This window comes from Chamaea fasciata, unplaced genomic scaffold (assembly GCF_029207755.1).
Source record: "Chamaea fasciata isolate MVZ Bird 193981 ecotype frontalis unplaced genomic scaffold, bChaFas1.0.hap1 SCAF_1, whole genome shotgun sequence".
Lineage (NCBI taxonomy): Eukaryota > Metazoa > Chordata > Aves > Passeriformes > Sylviidae > Chamaea > Chamaea fasciata.
This window is the reverse complement of record NW_027094086.1, coordinates 88,543,043-88,567,191: the sequence shown is the minus strand read 5'-3', so window position 1 is coordinate 88,567,191 and position 24,149 is coordinate 88,543,043. Positions and strand designations below refer to the sequence as shown.

At 41.1% G+C, this 24,149-nt stretch overlaps 1 protein-coding gene across 8 annotated transcripts in view; it reads right to left on the bottom strand.

The window, feature by feature from the left end:
• Positions 1 to 392: 392 nt before the first annotated feature.
• Positions 393 to 24,149, bottom strand: part of HIVEP1 (HIVEP zinc finger 1) — a 129,263-nt gene continuing 105,506 nt past the window's right edge. For 7 of the 8 annotated variants that reach the window (XM_066188240.1, XM_066188249.1, XM_066188231.1 and 4 more), the window contains 3 exons: positions 23,670 to 23,774; positions 12,295 to 12,812; positions 7,761 to 9,475 (listed from right to left, as the gene is read on the bottom strand). In XM_066188240.1, the coding sequence (XP_066044337.1) occupies positions 8,336 to 9,475; positions 12,295 to 12,812; positions 23,670 to 23,774 (1,763 nt within the window). In that variant the 3' untranslated portion in view covers positions 7,761 to 8,335. Of the gene's footprint in view, positions 1,018 to 5,534; positions 5,639 to 7,760; positions 9,476 to 12,294; positions 12,813 to 23,669; positions 23,775 to 24,149 lie in introns of those variants that run through there. The other variant, XR_010721908.1, reaches the window with a different exon arrangement.

The following is a 24,149-nucleotide window of genomic DNA, read 5'->3' as shown; positions in this document are numbered from 1 at the left end:
CAGCTCTTTCCACTGACTGGAGGAAGAGCTTCGTGAAAAAACACAATGCATAGCCCAAACACTCCCATGAAAATGGTCTTCTGACTATCCAAACACATTGTCTGTCATCTTAGATCAAGCATGGCTCTTAAACATAAGGATTAAAAGGCATCCATTAAAAGGAGAGTTTAAAATTCTATTTTAAAAAAAAGCTCAGAAGCTTAAAAGACTAGTTATTTGTGTAATCTTCAAGATCAAACGTTGCTGAAATAAAGACTTTTACTCCTTTATCAGATAAAACCTGTGTGCAAAGATTGCAAGGGGAGAAGACACTATTAAGATAATCTAGTTTGACCTCATGACCTCAGGTTTTGGCATTTCACTGGTACAGGACCCTTTCAGCTGTTCATGTAGCTATATGGAAAATTGAATTAAACCACGGAGGACGCAGCCGACTACATAAACTTGGAAAAACAGACCACAGGTGTTCAAGTTCCTTTAATTTTTGTGTTTATAGACAAGGCTCAGTGTTTAAAAGGATAGTACCAAGTCCTCTGCTGATGCAGTGCGTGCAGATCTTGCTGAAGCTCACGGATGTCATTTTCCATCAGAGGAGGATCTAGCCTGAGGAGTTCTCAACTGTTAGGGAGAACTAAGTAAGTACAAAAGTGCAAATACCTAGAAAGGGCAATTTGCAGAAATCTTTGGGTAAACTACATTCCCAAAGTCTCTCTCCATTTTTCTTCTTTTTGTCTTTCTACTTTTTATGACAAATGCTTAGGATTGTGTTCACTGTGCCAGTTTTCAGCAGGACAGGAGGGAGAAGCTGGGACACATTTTTTTGTGTGTGTCTTTTCTAATCTGTTTGAGCTGTCTGATGTTTTCATATCTAATACATTCAGGACCTTTGATCTGAGCTGGAGGATGTCTCAAGAAGGAGTAATGATTCACAGGAAAACAGGATATCCACAGGGGAGCCAGTTGCCCAGTCCAGCAGAGTTAATCAGCATTAGCTGTGTGAGCTCTTGCTCTGAAACACTGTAAATAAGAAAAGCACCACAGATCATTATAGGTATGAGAATAAACAAAGAGAGAAACACAATTTAAACCTCTAGGTGTCAAAAATGGTTTCTGAACCACCCACTTGATTTTTTGGTGGAGCAAAACTGTCTAGTGTCCAGATAAAAACATGGCTTCTGTTTTGCAAAGAGGCACTGTTTCAACATTTGCTTCTGTTCTGGCACCTACAGTGTTTTTGCAAACTAGGGACACACCTAACACTGGGTAAAACAAGTCTGAAATACAAGAGCTCCCTTCCTGTACCAAACAGCCCAACAGCCTGGTTACAATGCCATGCTCTCCCTCGCTTGTTCTGTCTTGCAGCTTGGTCCATCTTTCCCTCTTCCTTCTCTCCTGGCCTTGTTTCTGCCAGCAAGTGCCTGCAGCTGGCCTGGCCAAAGCACAGGAGCTTGGAGCAGCCTCCTGGGAAGGAGGTGTAACTAATGGAGGTGCCCTTTCACCCAGGGACCTGAGGGACACCACCTCCCTTGCTGTGTAGTCCCTGACTGATGATGAGGGAGCTGGTGCTTCACTAGAGGATGGTGACAGCATCTTCCCTGGCACCACTTGGTGGCAGAGACTGCCACCACTGCGTTGCTGGTAGCTGAGTGTAGAAAAAATGGGCAGAACCATCTCCTCCTCTTCACGTTCCCGTGTTCAGGACGAAGCCCTTGTGACTGGGCTGTACAAAGGGTATGATCACTCTGGACACAGTGTTCCTGAAGGATAGTACCCTGTTAGATCCTGTGAAGGACAGCTGGGTGCCAGAAGGGCAGCTACTCAGGCTGGGAAATGTTTGAGCATTAGCAGAATCAGAGGATGTAATAATTTTCTGTTCAAACGGAATTTTGGCTTCTTGTCAAAATTCCTTCCAATTAGTCAAAAAGTTTCTGTCAAAAGATGCCTTTTAATCTTTCATTTTGACTTGATTTGCCTTGATCATAAGGGATGGGAAGGGTTAAGTCTCAAGATGATGGCTTTCCACTCCAGTGCTTCAGGTCTGGGTAGGTCCTGTTCATAGAATCATGTTTGAGTTGGAAGGGACCTTTTAAAGGTCATCTATTCCAGCCCCCTGCAATGAAGACAAACTCCTTTTTCAAAATCTGCTCCTGCACGAGGCCTAGCACTGAGCAAAATCCCTCCTGGTGCACCTTCTCCTTGTGCTCCTGGGAGGTGGGTGGATGTCCTTGGTGATGCTCCCTCCACGCTGTGTCCCTCACTGCACGTTCATGTCCAGGGATCACTCTTGCCTTCCACAGGCATTCCATGAAAAGCCCCTCATGAGAGCTGGGCTGCAATGGGGATAAGTCCTATGCCAACAAGTGATCTCTGAACTTCCATACCTGGATCTGGAAGATGATGGGGTGGAAAACAGCTCTTAGCAGTCAGTGATTTAAATGGAGAGCTTATTATTCATTATACGAGATGGAACTGTCACCTGGGTCACATGCTCTCTTTCTCAGAAGGAGAAATCCAACCCTAAGGTATTTAGGTACCAACACCAAAACACCTTAGACCTGAATGACTTGCAAATGGAACTTCTGAAGCTGAAGGGGATGTTGTAACTGCCGAAACTCAGCAAAAAGAGGAAATGCTGGGGGCATTTGACTTTACAAACAGCCTTCAGTTGGCTCATTTCCAGCACAAATGCCTCATGTATGGTAATGGATTTCAAATACACTAAAGAGGGGGCCACAAAACCAAACAAGCCTTAACATTTGACCTTGTTGGGGAAAACAAGCCTACAATTACTAAAGAAAACTAAGCATGCCTAGCTAATTGACTCATCTTAGAAAGCTCTAAGTTTTGTTTCCATGACTGAACCATAGGAATGTAAAGCCTTGCCATCTTTCAGCTAGCATGGTTTCCTTAGATCTCATGGAATATCCAAAAATCACCAGTCACCTCCTAACATTTTGAGTAGTCTGTTCAGTATAAAGAGGAGAAATGTACAGACAAACATAAATGGCAACACCACCTTTTTTTTTTTTTTTTTTTTTTTTTTTTTTTTTTTTTTTTGATGTAACATTCCTGGAACAAAACATGAACATCAAATCAATGAATTACAGGCTGTTACACCCTTGTTGCTGTATGCTCATCCACCCACGAACATTCCATATAAAATTACCTAATAATCAATTTGAAGTATTTTAAAGTGGCTTGTTTTCATACTAAATCAGTAACAGAAGCAGCAGTCCAGTGTCTAGATCTAAGACAGGGATCTTATCCTCAAAGATATAAGCCAGAAATGGTGTTATGTGTTCAGTGTTTTAGGTACCATTTAAAAAGACCATCTGAGACTCCTTACAGGGAGCAGAAATATCCCTAAGACATGGGACGATAATTCTAGCCATGGTTTTTTTAGTCATTCAAAATGTAACAATCACAATTACCAACTGGCCAGAAGTCACCTAAGATGGGTGACACTTCCTGCTCACATAAAAAACCAGGAAAGCAAGTAAAGGATTCCCTGCTATGAGATGATCATACTGGTCTCAGAGGATCTTTCCAAAGCAACTGAAGCAGTGGCCCATCAGATAAGTCAGCTGAAGGTATCGTGAGTGAGTACTCTCACTTGCGGATTGTTTGGTTTCCATGGCTCTTGGCAAGTCACTCATGTTAAAACTGAGGATTTTTTATTTTGTTTTGATGAAACTGTCCCAATGTTAAACACATATTTGAAAGGCGGTGTACAGGTTTAAACTACAGTGTTTATGAAAGCTTAGTGAGGATTATCTCACAAAAAATGAGGACTTCTGGGTAAGTTATATAGTGTCAAATTAATTTTATATTCTGTTTAACCACATGTCAGTAAATTCAAGGCAAGATAAATCTGTTAAGAAATCATACAGAATGTTTAGCTAAGTGTAAGGCATGGTATGTCTGTTTCATGGTACATCTCTGGCTTTGAGGTAGGCCATACCGTGTTCAGCCCACTAGGTTGTCTGAGATGAAATGCATGTGATGGGCACTTGAATTTGTATGCAAAACACTGCTGTCAGACTTTCTGGGAGGGGACTGGCTGATATGGACCAACTGTGGGCTGCTCTAGCCTCAGGGCATAATTTACAGCAACCTGAAGCTCAGCAAAGTACTTGAGAAAGAAAGGGACAAGGTGTGTACAGCAGCAGTAACCAAAGCAGGGCAGAGCATCCCTGCCCCTTTAAAGTTTGTTTTATTTCAGCTGTGGTCCAGAAGTTGGGAGTGACATCTGGGGATGTAATGCTACAGGTCAAGATATCTGAGGCCAGGTACATTGCACATGTCTGCCTCTGCTTTAGTTTTTGACCTAAGAAGTGGCAGGTAGGCCATGCTGTAGCTTATTAAAGCCCCAACAGGAAACACAGACACATTTAATGGAGTTCAGGTTTCAAACCCATTATTATTGTTATTACATAGACATGTTGCCTCCAAAATCAGGTACCCACATGACCAACAAACATCATGTACTGCAATGAGAAACCAAGTAAGGTCAAGCTGAAAGAGCTACAGGCCACTGGTGGATTCTTCTGCTCGAGAGGGCTTTTGGCAGATCACAGGGAAGCATCTGCATGGATCCCACAGAAGCTGACTGTGCCATGTCTGTACTCTTGCTGTATTTGTACCCAGCCTTTAGCTGGCACCTGCTTGCACCCTCCTGATGGAAACAGGAGAAGATGCCAGTGTGCCTGGGTACACTGAGGAGCAACACTTGTTCTGGCCTTTTAATGTTTAAACAGCTGTGCTGGATTTGCTAGGTGTCTGACAGAGTCCTTAAAAACTGATCCCTGAGTAAACAGCCTGGTGTTATTTACTCCAATTCAGCTGTGATAATTCACACCATCTGAAGAGCAGCCTAATCCTGCACTGGCGGGTCTCTGAGATGTTTGCTACTGCTTTGAACAGAAAGATTCTTGCGCCAAGGGGAATGCAAGTTCCCCATCACTGATGACTCTGGACAAGACAATAAAAGATACAACACAATTTAAAACAAAAGGAATTCATTCAGAATGAAAATGTAATTGCTAATGCAGTAGTCACAGGCTTGTGCTCATCCAGGACACCTGTGTGCACTGACGTATTTATAGATGTCGGTTACAGGCACTAACAGAGAAGAGGTACTGAGTTTAACCTTCTCTCAAGTCTGGTCATGCTCCTAGTTTGTTTCTTCTTCTTGTGCAAGCTGTAGAGGCAACTCAAGGAATGCCCATTTGGAAAGATCCTAGAGGGAACGGAAACTGTAATATTCAGGACCACAGTCTTCTAGAAAACTGTGATTTCCTCCAACCTGGATGTGAACATTTGATATATCTGCAACTACCTGCTAATAGTAGAGTTCCTGCTTTAAATGTGGCTTATCTGCTTTGCCTGGCTAAGTGATAATTCATTATTTGTTCTCAGATCTCTTGACCTGCAGCTTTACATCCCCAGAAGCAACTCCCATCTTCTGGGCCTTATGGCTGAATCAATGCCCACTCTCTTGGTCCTTTCTCCCTATTTTCCTGATGTGAACTTACCAAATAACATGTCTTACATTCCTCTTTATGACATATCTGTTGTCATGTCAATCTTACTCTTCAAGATACGCTTCCATCTCTTGCCCTTGATGTCTTCAAAACACCTAGAATAGAAAAGACAGATTTAGATCACCTGATTCACCAGGCTGAATTTTCTGCTAAATTGCAGGCCTCCTGGAATTATTCCTGAGCAGAATATGAGCACACCACAAGTGGCTCGTCAAGTAAATATTAAAGATGTGTATACAGTGAATCTCTGGAGTTTAGTAAAATCAGGACTTTGGGGCACGTGCAGCAGCAATTCCTTACCCACTGCTGCCTTATAAAACTCAGGGAAATGGTAGTAAGTTGTGATGGCATTCATAATTTTGGAGATAGTTTGCTGTAAAGCTATGTGATTCCGTCATCTTTTTTTGGTCGCGCTTTAGACAAATATGCTCAAATTAATTATCATACTAGTTTGCTACTAGGTGTCCATTTCAAAGGAGCTGAAACTAATGCAAAACTTCTTGAATTCGTTAACTGCAAACCGTCACCTGATTCTACTAGAAAAAGCTTCAGGCTCTCAAAGCACATGTAACACAGCAAACTTTTGGTTCTAGCTTTGGCTGGTTGAGGCAATTTCATATACATAGGTATAAATGATGATGGTACAAGACACGTTGACACCACTACTACACCACTAAAAAGAACATACAAATGCACAGTGACACTTCACATGGGGGTTGCACGTAAGACACAAATTTGAAGTCTGGCGCTCATTAAGTTCAGTGAGTTGAGAACGCTTGGTGGTTCAGGTGCTCGGGCCCTCAGCAAGGCTCTGCACATTCATGTCGGAGACGGGAGTAATTTCCCCTTTCCAGTGCGTGTGTTTCTAATTGCTAGATTAGTACAATTGCCTGATAATCACGAGTAATAGAAATGGCTTTCTGATACTGAAGTGCTCTTTCTGGAAGTTAATAAAGCTCATTCAGCATCGCCTACAGTTTTACAACACGCCATAATGGAATAATGTAATGAGTACGAGTACTGTACAAAAGCCAGTGTAAAGTTAAAAATGGATCTTGGATAGTGCTGCTTTTGAATATGAGCAGTGCAAGGTATGAATTACTTTGCTGAGATGGATACAGGAGTTAATGTGTGAACAATGCAGCCCGGCTCACATTCAAGTTCACTCCCTTTTTTTTTTTTTTTCAGATTTGCTTCCCATCCTTTTTTTCCAGTGGTTTAATATGTGCTCATCCTTCTTAATTCCATAAAGGTGATCATGCTTTTAATTTACACCTTCCATTTTCCTACTGGAATTTGGCTGTTAAAGGGGTTATAAAATCTTCTGTAACAATGTGATAAAAGGACACAGCAGGAAACCAACTCTACTTAAAAACTGCAGCATGAATCCCAAGTCAATTTGAAACTTCTAGGAATGTGTAGGCCTGTAACTGTCAGATATGTCTCCTGCCATGGTTGGAACACCTCAACAATTCTGTGATAATTTTACATTGTTTTCACTACGTGCAAACAGAGGAGTGTCAAATTTCATTATTCTGGGATCTAACCGTGTTTTGTATGCCCAGTATGACAGGTTTGTTGTTAAAACGGCACATTAATTGTATGTGTAAAACCTCTGGTCCCTTCTTCTTTCCCTGCATGAATAAGACAAAGTTGTATTTAGGAAGAAAATAGCTTTGTCTACCTGTAAATGAAGATCTCCTGAAACGCAGTCTCGTAAGAGGTTGATGGTAATCAGTAATGCCAAATCCTCATTACGGCAGTGGCATTTTCACCAACTGTATGGCGGATTTTGCAATTAACACACAAAGAATTATTCCTTTCTTGTGTAACAACATTTTAATGTCAGTAAAAAGTGGTTTTATAGTTCAAGATTACAAATAAAAAAATATTTCATCTTAATTCTTTTACCATTTTCCGTCAGGCAAGTCTTCAAATTTTAGTTAGGAAAAAACATAAGGTGGATGGATGCTCGCTCTACGGAAAGCTGAGGGACTCCCTCCCCACTCTGCATTTGCTGGATGTTTTGAAATGGAAGATTTTACTCCAAGTAAAGCCTGATGAGTTACTTTCTCTCCCATGGCAGGTGAAACCACAGAGGCTTTTACCACCACCAGATCTTTTCAAGCTGAACCAGCTGGAAGGGCACTGAAAGGAACGAGCTAAGCACCTTTCTAGCTACTGGGCTGCATCAAGAAGGCACAACATAAGCAATGGTAAAGTCAGTAAACAAAATTTTACTGTAATATTTTGTAACACAGATACTGTATTTCTCTTTGAAGTGTAAAGCTACCGTCTTACACAAGAAAGATGGACAGACCCTTTTCCAAGACTAATATGGATACAATAAATATGGAGTTTTACATACTAGATCTGTACACAGAAACTTTGTCCCACAGCCATAAAAATTTACATTTAACAGTGCAACATATAATTTAATCTTTTATTTATCTGACATAGGATGTTTACTTACTAAACACAAGCAACTACCTGGTTTTAATATACATATTTTATATATATATATTTTATATATATATATTCAACAATCTGTACAGGTTTCTAAACATAGAACTCCAAAAAGGCACAATCGTCTATACAACATGTACAAAAATGGCTGGAGCTGACAAGAAACAACAATTATTGGTCAAGAGTTCATGATTGCACGAATATTAGTAATGGGTTTGTGTCAGAAAAATGTGCTTTAAGGAAAGGAAGGTTTGCAAAGAAACCTGCAAGTGTTATAAAAAAAACCCAAAAAACCCTAAAAATAAAAACACAATGAAAAACAAAAACTAGGTTGCTATTACAAGTCTATCCTCATCGTCACTGCTGCCATCACTAAACTGCACCGTGTTTTGCCGCTGGGGCGGGGCAGCCGGCCGGGGTACCTGTCTGTCCGGCGTGACAGTTCGGTGGACTGGGGACTTGGTTAACGTGTTGGGATTCACCTTGGAGCGGGGCTCTGCCAGGGCAGCCCTCTTCACCTGGACGGCAGGGAGGTCACGCTTTGGCTTGCTGGGGCTCGTGAGGTCAGTCTTTTCAGGATCAGCTTTCCCGGGACCACTGGGGTTGGCCAGTGGGGTGGGCTCGGGATGGCTCTTCCCGCCATACCGCTGGCCGCCAGCCACGACCTGAGGAGAAGCATCCCGGCCGGCCTCGGCCGCGGGGAAGCCGACAGGAGCTGACTCCAGCTGGACCTCGCCGCCTTTGGAGCCTGAGGTGGGTGCCTCGGAGGCTCCGTGCCCCTCGGCGCTGGCAGGGCTGACAGAGGGGATGAGGGTCGGCAGGGCGATGTTCAGGATCTGCAGGCCAGGAAGGTGTCCCTGCGGGCTGGGGGTGCCCTGTGGGGCTGCGCCAGCCGTCAGCACCTGGAGGCCCACGGCATTGAGGGTAATTCCTGGAGGGCGCATCTGTGGGGCGATGTTGGTGTTTGCCAGGCCCAGGATGTTCACTGTCTCCATGCCCAGCGGTGGCAGAGGCTGCAGGTTGGGCGTGCCGAGCCCCTGAATGCCTGGCACGCTCACCTGGCCAATGGGAATGCACGGCACCACGCCGTTCACCTCGGCGACTCCCACGGGATTTGTGGTGGTACCAGCAGCCGTGCTGCCTGCCTCACCAAGGGCACTGGTAGTTCTGTGAATCACGCTCACAGCTGGGATAGTGAGCTGCACCGGCCCGGCCTGGATGGGAACAAAGGTGGAGTAGGTGGCCAGGCCGGCAGGGACCACCTGGATGCCCCCGACCGGCACCATGCCGTAGGGAGCCTTGGCTTGCTGCTGCGAATGCAGGGGCAGGTGGCTGAAGAGGTGAGTCTGGGGAGCTCTTGGCTCAGCAGCCGGCTTCTCCTCCGGGATTTCCGTGTAGGGTGACAGTGCCGTTGTCAGCATGCTGCGGTCTGCCAGCAAGGACGGGGAGCTGATGGAGGGTGTGCTCTGGGAGAGAACAACACAGGCATGTTAATGTGGCATCACCACTGTCCTTCAGTGACATAAAAACACAAGGGGGCTGGGAGTACTTCCCATGTCCCCTTTTAAGAAAGAACAACAAAAAAATGGTTCATAGTATATAATGCTCAGCTTAAACAATGAACTGATTTCCTTCCTTTCTTTTTCCACCACCTTCCTCACCCTCTCCCCTAATTACTCTTGCTTAATTTCTCTCAAACAGTAGCGCTCAAAAAACATTGCTGAATATCTTTTGCACGTGTGTTTTAAGTGGCGAGAAGGCTTTGCAGAACTGTTTCATGTGGAAATCACCCCAGGCAAGAGGGTTAAATAAGCATAAGATGGCATTTTTGATGCACCAGGTTCCTCTCATGAAAGCATTACAGCCTCTGGCAGGCAGAGGCACATTTGTCGTAGGTGCTTCTAATGCGGCAGATGAGGTATGCAACGACAAGAGATGGCTGACAACTACAGCTCCTGCAGAGGTGGAGGTGATGGGTGGATACTGAAGTGAGATGTGGGACCCTCATTCCATTGCTGCCTCAGCTCATTGTGATTTATTTGGTGCACACACCTGGATATGTAAGGCTATTTCTATCCTCTCTTTTCTTTTCCTACAACCTGTGACTGATGAGTAAGGCTTGCAACTCCTTTCCTAGAACCTCCTAAAACGAGTAGTCTGAAAGTGCAATTGCAATCTCACGGTTATCTTTTTGTTTTAGGCATATTCATCACACACACACACACACACTGGTACAACTTTACTTAGTTTTTACAGTTTTAACTCTCAAAAATTCTCTAGAGCAGGCAAAAAACTCAAAACCAGAGAGAAATGCTTTTGAAATCTGCTGGTAGAAAATGTATTGGCTAAGGGAGAATATGATTAACTGGCTATGCAGTGCCGACCTGTCTAAATGAGAAGATGGGTGTGAGAAAGAATCCAACAGCTTTCTCAGAACTGACACCTCACAAGAGATCTTGATAAACTGGTATGGATGCTTTCGAAGGAACGTACAACAGCCTTCCTGAGCTGTGTTGACTCCTTTTCTCAATTGCAAGAACGGGGATCCACAGCCATTCACAATAGGAACAGACTGTAGATTAACCACTGGAAACACAAGGCTGATGCTTCTTTTGGTCTGGGAAATGAAAAGAAAATCTGGAAAGGAATTACCTCCTTGTATCACTTACATGCCTTCTTTTCTTTAATATATTAATGTAGACAATTATTGGAGCTATATAAATGAACACCGTTCAACATTTTTAATTGCATGAATATTTACTTGAGGCTTCAGTGGCTCTATTTAATGAGGGAGTAAACTCAGTTAAATGTCCTTGTGGTATCCATTGGCAACAATGAAACCTAAACTCCAATACCTTACCCATTTTATGGCAGGCATATACAGTGATCAGAGATCACTTCATTTTATTCTGTCACACTACAAACTCACTCCAGGTACTCACAGTTTCTACAAGCAGGGATGAACCTGTATCAAACAATACAATGCAGCAATAAATTTTACTGTTTCTCCATGTCAACAGTTTGCTATGTTAAACTGTGTAAAAAATAAATCCAGTAGTGTAAATTTTCGAAGAAAAAACCAAGCCACTAAGTACCTAAAAAAGATGAAATTTTTACTTTGTGCTTTTGAAAATTTTCTGCTACTTTTTTTTCAATAACTGCACAGTTAGGTTTAGGCTTGGACTTGATGATATGAAGATTTTTTTCCAACCTAAATGATTATATGGTTCTATGTAATATTTCTAAATACTGCATTCATCATGGAGAAGGCAGTGCTTTGATTACCCCTTTAATTAAAGTACTTTGCATCTCATTTTTCTGAGCATTACTCTGAAAAGCTTGAATACCTTCATGGTCTGTAACAAGAATTCAAAACTTCCAAAAGGTATCTTTAGGGTCAGTCTGGTAAGTGACTTGTAGCGTCCCCATCACAGTCCATTAAAGCCATTGCTGAATTGAAAAAGGCTCAGCACCTGCCACTTTCCTCTGTGATTTCATGGGCAGCTTTAAAAAAAACAGCTGCCAAAATTACTGAACGCTCCTACAGACCTGCACGCAGACTGACCTCATCTTCCTGCACACTTCTTTGAAAAGTTGCATGTCTAACATGTGCACAGGCAAAATCCATCCTATTCTGATCCATCTTCTTTCAGCTTGGAGCAAAGCTGAGAGCACTGGGAACTTAGGTCTTGGTCCTGTGTTCATCTCTCCTATTGTTGTTATGCAAGGGTAATCTCCTAGTTTCCTTGAACATCAGGTGCCCTTTCTAATTCTACTATTAAGCATACTTGGAGGATAGATAAACAATTGCACCATTTGTTTTTAGTGATAAGGCAAAAAACTTTGGGACTAGATTAATTTCCTTTTGGAATTATCAATTATTGTATCATCATATTCAGACTGAAATGATTGCTGAAATCTACCACCTTCCCCTGAAAACTTTATAACCTCCACCATATGTTCATTCCATGTATTTCCTTCTGATTTGTAATACAATCTACCAGTTCCAAATATCAGCTGAAATGACCATATTACAATTAAACCATTCAGGAAGAATACAATCAAATTAAAGAATTTGAAAAGCAATGCTCCTACAACATCCTCGTGTCTAGAGTCCTACATATTTGTGCTTGAATTAATTTTAACTCTCCTGAAAGACTCATCACCAAGAATTCTAAGAATGAAGGGAAAGGCAAATATTTTGATCTTTGAAAAATCTCCAAAAAGATCTTTTTAGAAGGAGGACTTAAAATCCCACTCTCTCCCTGGTTTTAGACACTCCTACCTTTGTAAGAGGTCCAGTTGATATTAAGGAGTGGCCCAAGGCTGTATCTGGATCAGGGTAATCCACAGACATCTGGCGTCCTGGAGATGCAGGAGTGATGTCCTTCAGTGTCGCATCAGCACTGCAGGGACCCACTCTTCTCTCCTGGGCTTTGTCCTCATGTGCTTCCTGATGAGTGGACTCTGCTGGCGACCTGGAGGTCCTGCTGACTGACTGCACTGCGCTAAGGACAGTCATCTTGGTCAGTAGCGCTTTGGGGAGACCATCCATGGAGTCCGTGTGAGCCCCAGTGATGCAGTCTGGAAGCCTGATGTCATCGTCGGTGCTGGTGGCATCCTGCAGGCCATGGCGAGAGGGGTGGTGCTGGGGGCTGGCCGTCACCGAGGGTGTTGTGGATAGCACTGACTCAGCCTGGCTGTCTTCATCATCGTCCTCATTGTCATTTTCATCTTCATCGCCACCATCAGACTCCTCCACGTCATATCCTGACCGGTCACAGCCAAACCTTTGCTTCTCACCTGCAAAAGTGGAAGTAGAAGTTAAGACAATGAGGGCCCTGGACTGACTGGGAAGGAAGCAAAAGAGATCAACTAAAACCACCAAAAAAACACATGACGCATGTATTTTCCACTCACACCCCACTGCATCAAAGCAACCGGGAAGACTTAAATTTTTGGTTTTATTTTCCAGCTTACATACTTGAACATACAGCTACATAATCTTTCATCTTCTGCTTCTCTGTTATTTTTAACCTTCTGGATTTGGCCATTTTTCTTCATGCCATTTGTAACCATTTGCTCAAAGTCACCCTTCACTCTTCTGCTCAGGGAGCAGTGAGCAGATTCCCGGTTCATTAGGTTCCCAGTGCTGACATGTGGGGCTGGTCTGTGAGCCTTAGTGGTGGGATACTCTCTAGCTGGTTCTGACTCATAAGTGGGTGTCCTTGTACCTAATATGAGTCATGGCTGCAAAGGTTTTTGAAGGATGCAAACAGAAAGACTGGAGGCTGTTAGTCAAGAATCTGTCTCATTAACAGGCAAAAGAGACCAAAATTAGACTTACTAAATTTCTTCACTCCACTAATGTTTTGAAAGGTTTATTAAAAAATTATCCAGGATGTCCTAGGAGCCAACAAAACACTAGTCATATCAAAACTTACTTATGAATCTTTCTTTACATAAAGAAGCCCTCTGGACTTCAAGTCCTAAAGCCTCTAAGGGTACATTTCTCTACAAAATACAGTTCTACTGCAGTTTTTCACCTTCTTTTGTATCTAACTTGGAAAGAAAGAGTTGTCTTTAGTAATGCGACAGAAAATCCCATCTGCTCTGTCTCATTCCAAGCCAGACTGTCTGGGATCATATTTTGTAAAAGACAAAATGCTTTGAATGCATTAATATTTTGTATTTGATTAAAGGTCTGTCTCTTGAGCTGTCCAAAAAAACATATCAACATAAAATTCATTTGGCTCTGTAAAACCAAAGATGTCTGGTTAGATAAAATCTGGGAGATGCTGTTCTAGGGAAATCTACACAGCAACTTACCATCAAAATGAACAATTCTGAAAAAAAATCAAGACCCTTAAAAGAATTTGAATATACTGCCTATACTTTAGGCTGCTAAGTTACCAAAACCAAAACACACATTCTGAACTCCAGATAAAATAAACGGGTTTAATTGAACTACCTTTCAGTAAGTTACCCACCATTATAAGCCTTTATGGTTTCAAATGAGCGATGCAATTAGGAACTAATAGCTTCTTTGAAAAGATCCTTCTGTAATGACTCTCCCCTTCTTTGCCTACACAATAATTTGTACATTAGCTAAATATGGAAACTAGATTTCCTACACTTACTACAGCAGACGTGAACATGTCAGACACGTTATTAAAAATACCCCAAATCCTCCAGGTCATTGGAATGATCCTAACAAAAATATTTATCAGAATTTTAAATAGTCTTAATTTATAATTCTCATCCACAGACAAAGCTGTTCAAAATAGAAAATATGCTTTAGTGGAAAAATTAATTCATTAACTTCCATTCCAAAATTATGGCAAGTATGATTGTTAAAGATATTATTAGCAATAACATGTGGACTGACTAAATGATTTTGGAATTTTTTTCTCTATAATTCTGTCATTTCTATTCTTCATATAAACAGTGTTTTTTCAGTAACTTGCAAAAGCAAACATTTCTAAAATGTTAGAACATCTACATATGTTTGATTTCTGAATGGAAACAACTACCTCTGCCTTCAATACCATTGACAAGCAATGAGGGTCCTGGCGCCCTGAGCTGGAGGACCATGGCTGTGAGAATGATAAGCTCCCAGTTGACTCTGAAGCTGTGTGGGAGCTGCTGCTCCAGCTGGATGCCTAAAGTCTATGGGGTCTGATGGAATTCATCTGAGAATACTTGAAGATCTACTGATGTCATCTCAAGACCTCGCTTGATGATTTTTGAGTGGTCTTGGGAATCTGGAGAGGTCCTAGCTGACTGGAAGCTGGCTAATGTTGTCCCAGTTTTCAAGAAGGGCAAGAAAGAAGACCCCAGAAACTACAGGCCAGTCAGTCTCATTTCTGTACCTGGTAAGGTTATGGAGGGGATTATCCCCGGAGGTATTGAAAAATATCTGGATGACAATGCAGTCATCAGCCACAGCCAGCACAGCTTCATGAGAGGAGAGTCCTGCTTATCAAACCAAATTTCCTTGTATGACAAGTTAACCCAAGCAGTTGACCAAGGGAAGCCAGCTGATGTAACCTTTCTGGATTACAGTAAACTGAAATTTTTGTTCAGTAAAAAAAATTTTATTCAGGTTTTTTTTTTGATACTGTCTATCAGAAGATCCTCCTGGACAAAAAACACAACATGTGATGGATGAACAAATGGCTCACGGGTCAGGCACAAAGGGTTAGAGTGAATGGGGTGACATCAGACTGGGGATCTGTCACCAGCGGGGTTCCACAGGGCCCTATCCTTGGCCCTGTGCTCTTCAACATCTTCCTAAATTACTGGGATGCAGGACTGGAAGGGACACGGAGCAAATAATACAGATGATACAAAACTGGGAGAAGTTGTTGACTCCCTGAAAGGCAGAGAGGCCCTGCAAAGAGACTTCAACAAATTAGAGATGGGCAATCCCCAACTGTATGAAATTCAACAAGGGAAAGTGCCAGATTCTGCACCTGAGATGGGACAGCCCTGGATGTACGGACAGACTGGGGAATGAGAGAGTGGAAAGGAACCCCATGGAAAGGGACCTGGGGGTCAGTGGCAAGTAGAACACAAGCCAGCAGTGCCCTGGCAGCCAGGAGGGCCAACTCTGTCCTGGGGGGCATCAGGCACAGCATGGCCAGATGGGCAAGGGAGGGGATTGTCCTGCTCTGCTCTGCTCTGGGGTGGCCTCACCTCCAGTGCTGGGGGCAGGTTTGGGTGCCACAATATGAAAAAGATGTCAAGCTGTTAGAAAGCATCTGAAGGAGGGTAACAAAGATGGTGAAGGGCCTTGAGGGGAAGCCTTAAAAGGAGATACTGAGGTCACTTGGTCTGTTCAGCCTGGAGGAGACTGCTGTAATTGCAGTTACAGCCTCCTTTTGAGGGGAAGAGGGGCAGATGCTGATCTCTTTCCTGTGGTGACTTGTGACAGGACCCAAAGGCACGGCCTGAAGTTGTGTCAAGGGAGGGTTAGGTTGGATATTAGAAAAAGGTTCTTCACCCAGAGGGTGGCTGGCACTGGAACAGGCTCCCCAGGGACGTGGTCACAGCACCAAGCCTGACAGAGTTCAAGAAGGTTTTGGGCACTGCTCTTGGGCACATGGTGTGACTCTTGGGGATGGTGCTGTGCAGGGCCAAGAGTTGGACTTCAATGATTCTTGTGGGCCACTTCAACTCAGAATACTGTGATTCCTTCAATGCCTCTGTAACAGATATTGAAGACTTCTCCATGTGTCACATCTAAAGGATGACCTGCAGGCTTCCTGCAACTCTTTAAATAATGCAGGGGGCATTGCAAAGTCTTAGAATTCACTCTGGATTTCCTCTTAAATTCAGTCTCTTTACCAATGTCACATAAATATTCTCTATGAAATTCTACTGATTCTTGTCTTTTTTTCTCCCTCTCTCCACATGAATCACATTTTCTATGAAAGCTGATGTCAATCATGAATGACTGTTTCTACTGTCAGGAGGAAAATACCTGAAGTGATTAGACTGACTTGTCGCATTTGTAAGCAAGGAAAACATATATGCAAACAATGATTTAGAAGAAACTATATTCTTTCAAATCAACATTTAAAAATGCTACCGGATTTACCAGCAAATGCTGCTTACGTAGGAATTTTCTGCATACATCCCAGCTTTCTACAACAAAGCCATAGAAAGAGAAAGGGAAACTGTGTGTGGAACACAGATTCCTTACATGCAAAACTCCATGGGATATAATTTCCCTCTATTGTTCCCTGTGTACCTCCCTTTGTACATTTGCCAGCTTCTATTTGAGTGTGGTTACCTGGAGCCAGAGCCTGCAGTGTAGGCGAGGTGACAGCAATGAATGTGGTTCCCTTACTCCCACACCGCTTTGCAATATCAGATGAGAAAAAATAAGATTCCTGACTTGCTTGTTCTGGCAATGCACAAAGGAATGCTTTGCACTGGCTTTTATACCTGCATGCATACATGTTTGCTGAAACAAGAGCTGCCCAGGCTTTTCCAATCAGTGATCCCTAAGCATCACTGCGGAGCTACAAGAGGACCTGATGCTGGAGTTTTAAGCACTAGAATACCCAGGCAGGGTTATGGGTCTCCTTTGAAGGAGGCTTCGGGCTGAGGGTGTGACCACTCCTTGTGGTGGAAGATTCTCTTCCAAGCAGTGTCTTTTTTACTACGTAGTACTGGCACAAATCCATTCTGGAAATTGTACACTGCCTACTAAAGTTCCTAAACTAAAGGCAGTTTTAACTGGGGAAAAATTAATTCTTCACTTCCTATCTTGAACTATGCACAATTATAACCATATGCTTATGTAGCTGATCTATCTATCTATATATACATATCTATCTATCTATCTATCTATCTATCTATCTATCTATCTATCTATAAAAACCCATACATATGACTAGAACTGACTCAATTTCCAGAGGGAACAAAATTACTTCTGTGTTTAACTTTGTATGAGGTTGTAAAATGGTGTACCATATTTTCCAATGAAGGATGTATCATAAATTTAAAGGCTCCTATCATATGGAGAACTGGCTTTTGGCATGAAAGTTCACAGTTTCTTTTTTAAAAAAGAAAACAGGAAAAATGTTTTACACTATTAAGTGAAGGCTTATGAAAGCTACTTCTCTTTCAAATTTCTAACTCAACTCTCACCATTTTAACAGACAAACTGTTCAAGACAGCCTCAATTTTTTACAAAGAGTCTTTTTGGAAGAGTAGGTGATGCCTTTAATCCTCTGTCAACTGCTGCAATCTTTTCTTTTAAATCCTTAGAAAGACTCTTTCTTCCTCCTGGACTTCACAGGAGTAAGTGAATTTTACAGATCTGAACTCTGCAGAAATTAGGAACAGCTGGAAATAAAGGCTTAATAGAAACATGGACAAAACTTTTGATTGGGGATTTTGTTCACATGCTAGCTACAACTATTTTTAAGAAAACTGAATTTTTTATCCTATATATTGAAGTGCATACAAATCATAGGCAAAAATACCTTACTCCTTCATTTATTTTGCTGTCAGTCCTCAGTTGGTCAGCTCTGTACTGTGTTTGTGGTGTTAGTGTTGAGCTTGTTGGACAAGGCTCTGTTATACTGACATTTTACCCCAGAGCAAAAAAGAAAAACTCCAAGTTCTTTAACACATTAGCATTAGTGGAATTATCAGCATCCTAATATGTCCATTTGTGAAGCGCCTGGGGCTGATAAGTCCACATACTGCTATTTCCAGCTGGAATGCTATGAATTAGGTAATTGAAATATGCCTCCTTATGTACTTCAAAGTTTTTAATTTCATTAGAAGTCTTTCCTATAGGAATGCTTACTGTACATGGTCTTAACAACAGACATCTAATTATCATCATAGAGCAAAGTACTAAAATAAAGGTTCTTCAGAACCTCAACTTCCAGCTTTTAATTTTAATTACAGTATCATTGCCACATGACCTGACTTACTGAGGACCTGCTACAGATTCAGTAATTTCTGTACCAACTTCAGTGATGAAGTTCAAAAGCTAATAACTTAGTCACATTTAGTTATAGCTTAATCACATTTAAGTAGATTGTCACATAAAGAGCAAAATGTCTGTTTTCATTCTTTCAGTGGCAGGAAGACAAGAATGGTTTGAAAATACAAGTCTGGACTGCTCAGCTTTACAGATTCCTATGGAAATGTGCAGTTACGTACATAAATATATGATTGCCGTTAGCTCTACTTATGCAGATTAAAGACATAGATACTAAGTGTCTACTCATTATCTATTAGCATTTAAATCTAAATTTATTACATTTTTTGGCTTTTAGCACCTGAGTAATACAAAGCAGTGTTTATTGTCTCAGGTTTGGGAGTATCTTCAGTTATGGATTGGCATCTACATAAACGCATTTAAAAATAAAGCATCCATTCTATATTCTATATATTCTCCACCAAACTCAAGAAAAAATGCAGACTATGGCAAGAAAGGCAGAAGTAGTTTTCAGCATGTCATTATATGATCATAAATCAAAAGTGAGGTCTGTACATCATCAATTCACTCAATTCTTCTAAACAATTATAACTTAGACGTGCCCTTCACCCGTTGTATTAGACTTGCAATAGACCATTCCACAACCATTCACACAAATTTAAAGAGGGCTAAACAAGATACTGTTAAACAATGCCAGCATCTGTACCAAACCCTGCTGTCCTGTCATTCTAAGCCTGTTCACAGGCTTTAGTTATCTGAATTCAGTCTTGCTTCAGCTACTGTCCACTGCTCATCACCCTCTTACAGGACTCACAGTGACATCTACTGGGTTAAATTCAGACTGGTGATCACTAGGGCTCCTCAGAAACAAGAAGAAAACCTGTGGGCTTTTTCATTCCTAAGACCACAGAAAGTAATGAAGTGAAACTACCCCCAAAAATAAGAGCAACTTCTGCTTAGAGAGATTATTTACACCTAAACCTTCTTAAGTAACACGTATATTGTAAATCAAACCTAGCACTAGGGGTAGTCTAATGTCAGGATGTGGGTGCACTGCTTCAGCATGCCTAATGTACATCTAGTTAAAGAATAGACACTGATATCACAAAAAAAAAAAAATTCCAAACTACACAGAACCAGCCTTTCCATTCTCTTTGTAAAAGGAGGCTACTATTGCAAGGATTTTAATTTATTTTCACTTCTTAAATGCAGATTCAGTGAAAACACAGACTGAGTCACGATTAAGCTAATGAAGAGCCATTGAAACTCACTTAAAATCTACTGTAAGTAACATATAGCTAATTAACTTAGAACTGTGGTAATAATATTGTAGAAAATGGAAGAATTTTTTTAATGTGTGTGTGTAGATATCAATAAATACATATCTGAAACTTACAATTAGGTCTTTTTACTGGTAAAGTAATGTATTTTGGGATAGAATTTCTGCACAGAAACCCCTTAAATGTTCTGTCCGTCTACAGATTTCATTATTAAGGAATTCTCTTGTGCAAGTTTACTCAGAAATACTATACCATTCATACATTAGCTCATTACCAGTTTAAAGTTTTTAACTGTTTTTATTTGAACACAAATTATTGTTGTTTTTAAGACTGGATAGCAAAATGATGTGTGAGCAGGGCCAAAGAGGATATCCCCAGTCGCAGTCTGTCACACTAAACAGTTCACCTCCTCTGACAATTTAATTCAGATATTAACATTCCTCACATTGTAACCCTGTATTTTGGTGACAAGAACATTCCACAGAGCAGAAGATGAAAGATAAATGGATGAGGGAATAGTTTTGAATACAAAAACCCAGGCCAGAAAGTATTTACTAATACCCAAATGATGACAAGTCCAAATACAAAGAATGCTATGTTAAAAGCTCTGATCACATACAGTCTCAGACAGCTAGAGAGCATCTTTCTTTTTTTTTCCCGAGACACCACAACACAACAAAATTTCAGCTTCTCAGATTACTGAAAAAACAGACTCTGTGTGTGTGTGTCTGCCTGTGCTCAGGATTGTGCATGAGTTTGCACTCCTGGTTCAGTTTGCATCCATTTTATCGGTACTGCTGTCAGACACAGCTAGCTTCTCATATGAATCTAAAAACCTGTATATTCAAATAACTGTGACTATCCAGCCTTTAAAAAAACAAAAACAAACAAACAAAACAAAAAAAAAAACCAAAAAAACCCCCACAAAAACTACAGAAGACTGGAACCAGCAAATTCCCTCATAAATAAAAGTTGGTGGCTTTCTTAAATTTCTGGGTAAATTCTCTAATTCAAAGTGGAATTCTAGTGGAAGACATACAGCTTAGTTATTTTAAGCAAAGGTGCAGACATTTCTATTACCATCAGAATAATCAGTATTCCAAATGTTCAGATAATGAATTAGGTGGAGACGGACAGATAGACAGACATTCTACAGGTCAGGAAACGGGCCAATTTCACACAGTCTTCAGGAAGAAGTTTTTTTTTCTGAGGTCATAATTATTTCTTATCAGATTTTCTTCACCTTCCGCTACTGCTTCTCACGTTGCCTTCCAGCTGAGGAAAGTGATGGGAGTAGACAGACCACTCTCTAAGAGACAGAACATTTTTAACAACCAAACCCCAAAAATTGAAGCATTTGAAGGCATTGGTTTTTAAAACATCTGAAGGATATGTGGCACAACTGTGCCAGCAATGCATGCTAGAGGGAGGAGGGGTGGAAGGGCCAAAGGTGTGACACTGCAAGTGCAGCTCAATACCCACAGCCCATCACACTGTCCTTTGTGGGTGATGTGCTGCTGCCAGGGCTGTCCCTGGAGCCCAGGCCTGGCACGAGGGGTGCTGGCCCCAGTGTGAGCTCTGCTGGCTCTGCCCTGGGGAAAGGGCAGCCAAAGAGGTGGTTGAAGCTGATTCAAATGCTGCCTAAAATTAGCATGTTCAAGATTTCAGAGAGGGCAACTGAACCACAGTTAAAAAAAAACATGTATGCAAATACATCACACGTTTTTCCCCCTCCTGATTCTGCCTTAAAAAACAGGCTGACAAGAAGATTCTGAATTATCATGAGAACAACCTTCATGGCTGGCCAGATGAGCAGACAGATGAAATCACATGTTTAAAGTGCAGGGTTGCTCACTGAATTTCTGTGGATAATTGCAAATGCCTTGTGCTCTGCAGCAACTGGAGAGGCTGGACTGGTTTGGCTGCAGCAAATGCACCTTTATCAGGGGTTTAATTACCCTGATTCTTGGATAGGTCTCTAGTGCTGAACTTTGTGCTGCACTGCTGGTTTTGTTATGGGTACCTGAGCCAGATCCTTTGGAAAAGGCAGGGTTTTATCACCAAGTTGTTTTTTGGTTTGGGGTTCCAGTTAAAGAAAGAAGTGCTACATCCTCTATTTTGTTGAAAAAAAAATAGGCATTGTAGCCATAAAATTAAATTCCATGAAGAATTTCAAGGATTATGTAGCAAATCTTGTAGAATGTCTGTGCTAGCTTTTCCAAAATAGAGTATTTCATTTATTCAGTAATTACTGTGCTGGGCAAGGAACATATTTCAGGGAATATATAATATATTTATACTGTGGTCAAACATGCCTGTACATGATAGGTAAAAAGGGAACTATTCTCGATCGAATAGTCTTGAAGTCAAAGGAAAGCATTCTTTCAACAAATGTTTGAAGTGGCTTCCTTCGACCCCATGTTACTGAAAATTCAAGTTAATATTTGAAACATTTCCCATTGTACTATAACCACAAATGCAACTTTTAATGCATGCAATTGGGAATATCAATCAATAAAATGTTTTCAGTCCCTACTAAATGGAAATAGATGTTCACTTGTAGTTTGTGCAACTCACAAAAATGTCAAGTGCTACAGAACACTGCTTAAAAAAGTGACCATTTTTCTGTCATGTGAAGATTGAAAATATTAATAGAAATTGTTCCTCTGTAAGAAAAAGACAGTAATTTGTCCTGCTGCTTATCTTCTGTGTTATTTATCTGGTACCTCAAATTGTGAAGTGAGACATAGTTTTTGCTGATGAAAAAGGACTATATTGAAGAAGGCCAAAAAAGGGAAAAATGCAGGTTTCTTTCTACCTAGTGCATTACTGAATCACAGCAGCTGAGTCATATTCCCAGCATTATTTAGAATTAAATTCAAGATGATTTGCTTATTCTGCCAGTGCTTGTCATATGGGAGCAAGTGCATTCATCTTTCTTTCCTGTTACAGTTTAAATAAAGACCCCTACTGCTTTCTTTTCTTTGAGCCTCGTCCACAATCTAATAAACTATTCCACTGGAGAGAGAAAAATACACCAAGACAAGGCAACACAACTCATCTCCCCACAGAGGAACGTGAGGAAGGGAAAAATGCCATCACTACACTGAGACATGCCAAGATCCTAAACAGTCCTAATGCACAACCCTGCTCTTCATCTCACTGGCTCTGGTGCAGGCACACCTTTCTTATCATGCTGGGCAAGTCAGTCATGAACCTGGTTTGGCCCTCTTTGACTGTCCTTGATCTCATCTCCTCTTCAGCAGAATCTTCTTGGGATATGGGAAGTGCAGAATTCCAGTTTTTAGCAAATACATTCATTCTGAAAATGGTCTCATCACTTACAAAGAAGTAGAACAGGTCAAGATGAATAACGTTTTTAATTTCTCTATGTTCTCTATCTGCAGATTTATCCTAATTATTTGTGAAGGAGGACAGAATTCTAGGCTGGAAGATGATTAACCTCCTTGCAAAGCGCTCAGGAACATATTTGTGATTTGTGTGGCATGTTAGTGATTTAATTCCTATGAAATATGCATCCCAAAAATTTGGACCATTTCATGCACAGCTATTTTCAAAGAAGCACTACACTTGACTGCATTTTTTCTAGGCAAACAGCTGTTTTTCTGGTATTTTCAATCTTGTCATATTTATCTGTGAAAGTGATAAAGTTAAACTGCATAACACTTTGTGAAAAATTCAGCAGCAATTTATCCTTAGCATATGCTTGTCATTTCTTTCAGTGAAAGTTTTTCCAGTGTTTCTGGCTCCCTTGGACTAGCTCTTAAGATTTTTATTTCTATGTCTTTTCCCTGTACAAGAATTAAAAAGCTTTGGAAAAGAAAGGTTAAGAAGCTGAGATGACAAAATAGACACAGTAATTTAGTAAAGAAAGAAGACTTCATTTCTTACCAAATTCTTCTTCTCCATCCTGGTCATCTATTAATCCTACTGAGACTCCCAAATCCATGCACTTCTTGCTATGTGCCTTTGACTTCATATGCTTTGTTAAATTTCCTTAAGAAAAAAAATAAAAATCACCTGCTCTGTGAGTACACAAATGTCTACAAATATATGCTCAACATGTCCATCTCTTCTTCAGGTACATTCATAACAACCGTATAATTTGATTTCACACTTCCTAGAACCTTGTCCCTCAATGAAAGCTGTCAAGGGCTGCAGCAGATTCACCACTCTGAGCTACCAGCTCGTTGGCTACATTTCAGGAAGCTTTTTATTGAGATAAAATAGAAGAGGATGGAAATTCTGAATGGTGATGTATTTTTTACCAGTGTAAGAGATCCCTCCTTTGTTTATGGAGAAGTATAAAAAGGGGTGATTCAGTCTTCAAAGACAGAAAACTATCCCGCAAAACTGAAGTTCACATCTTAC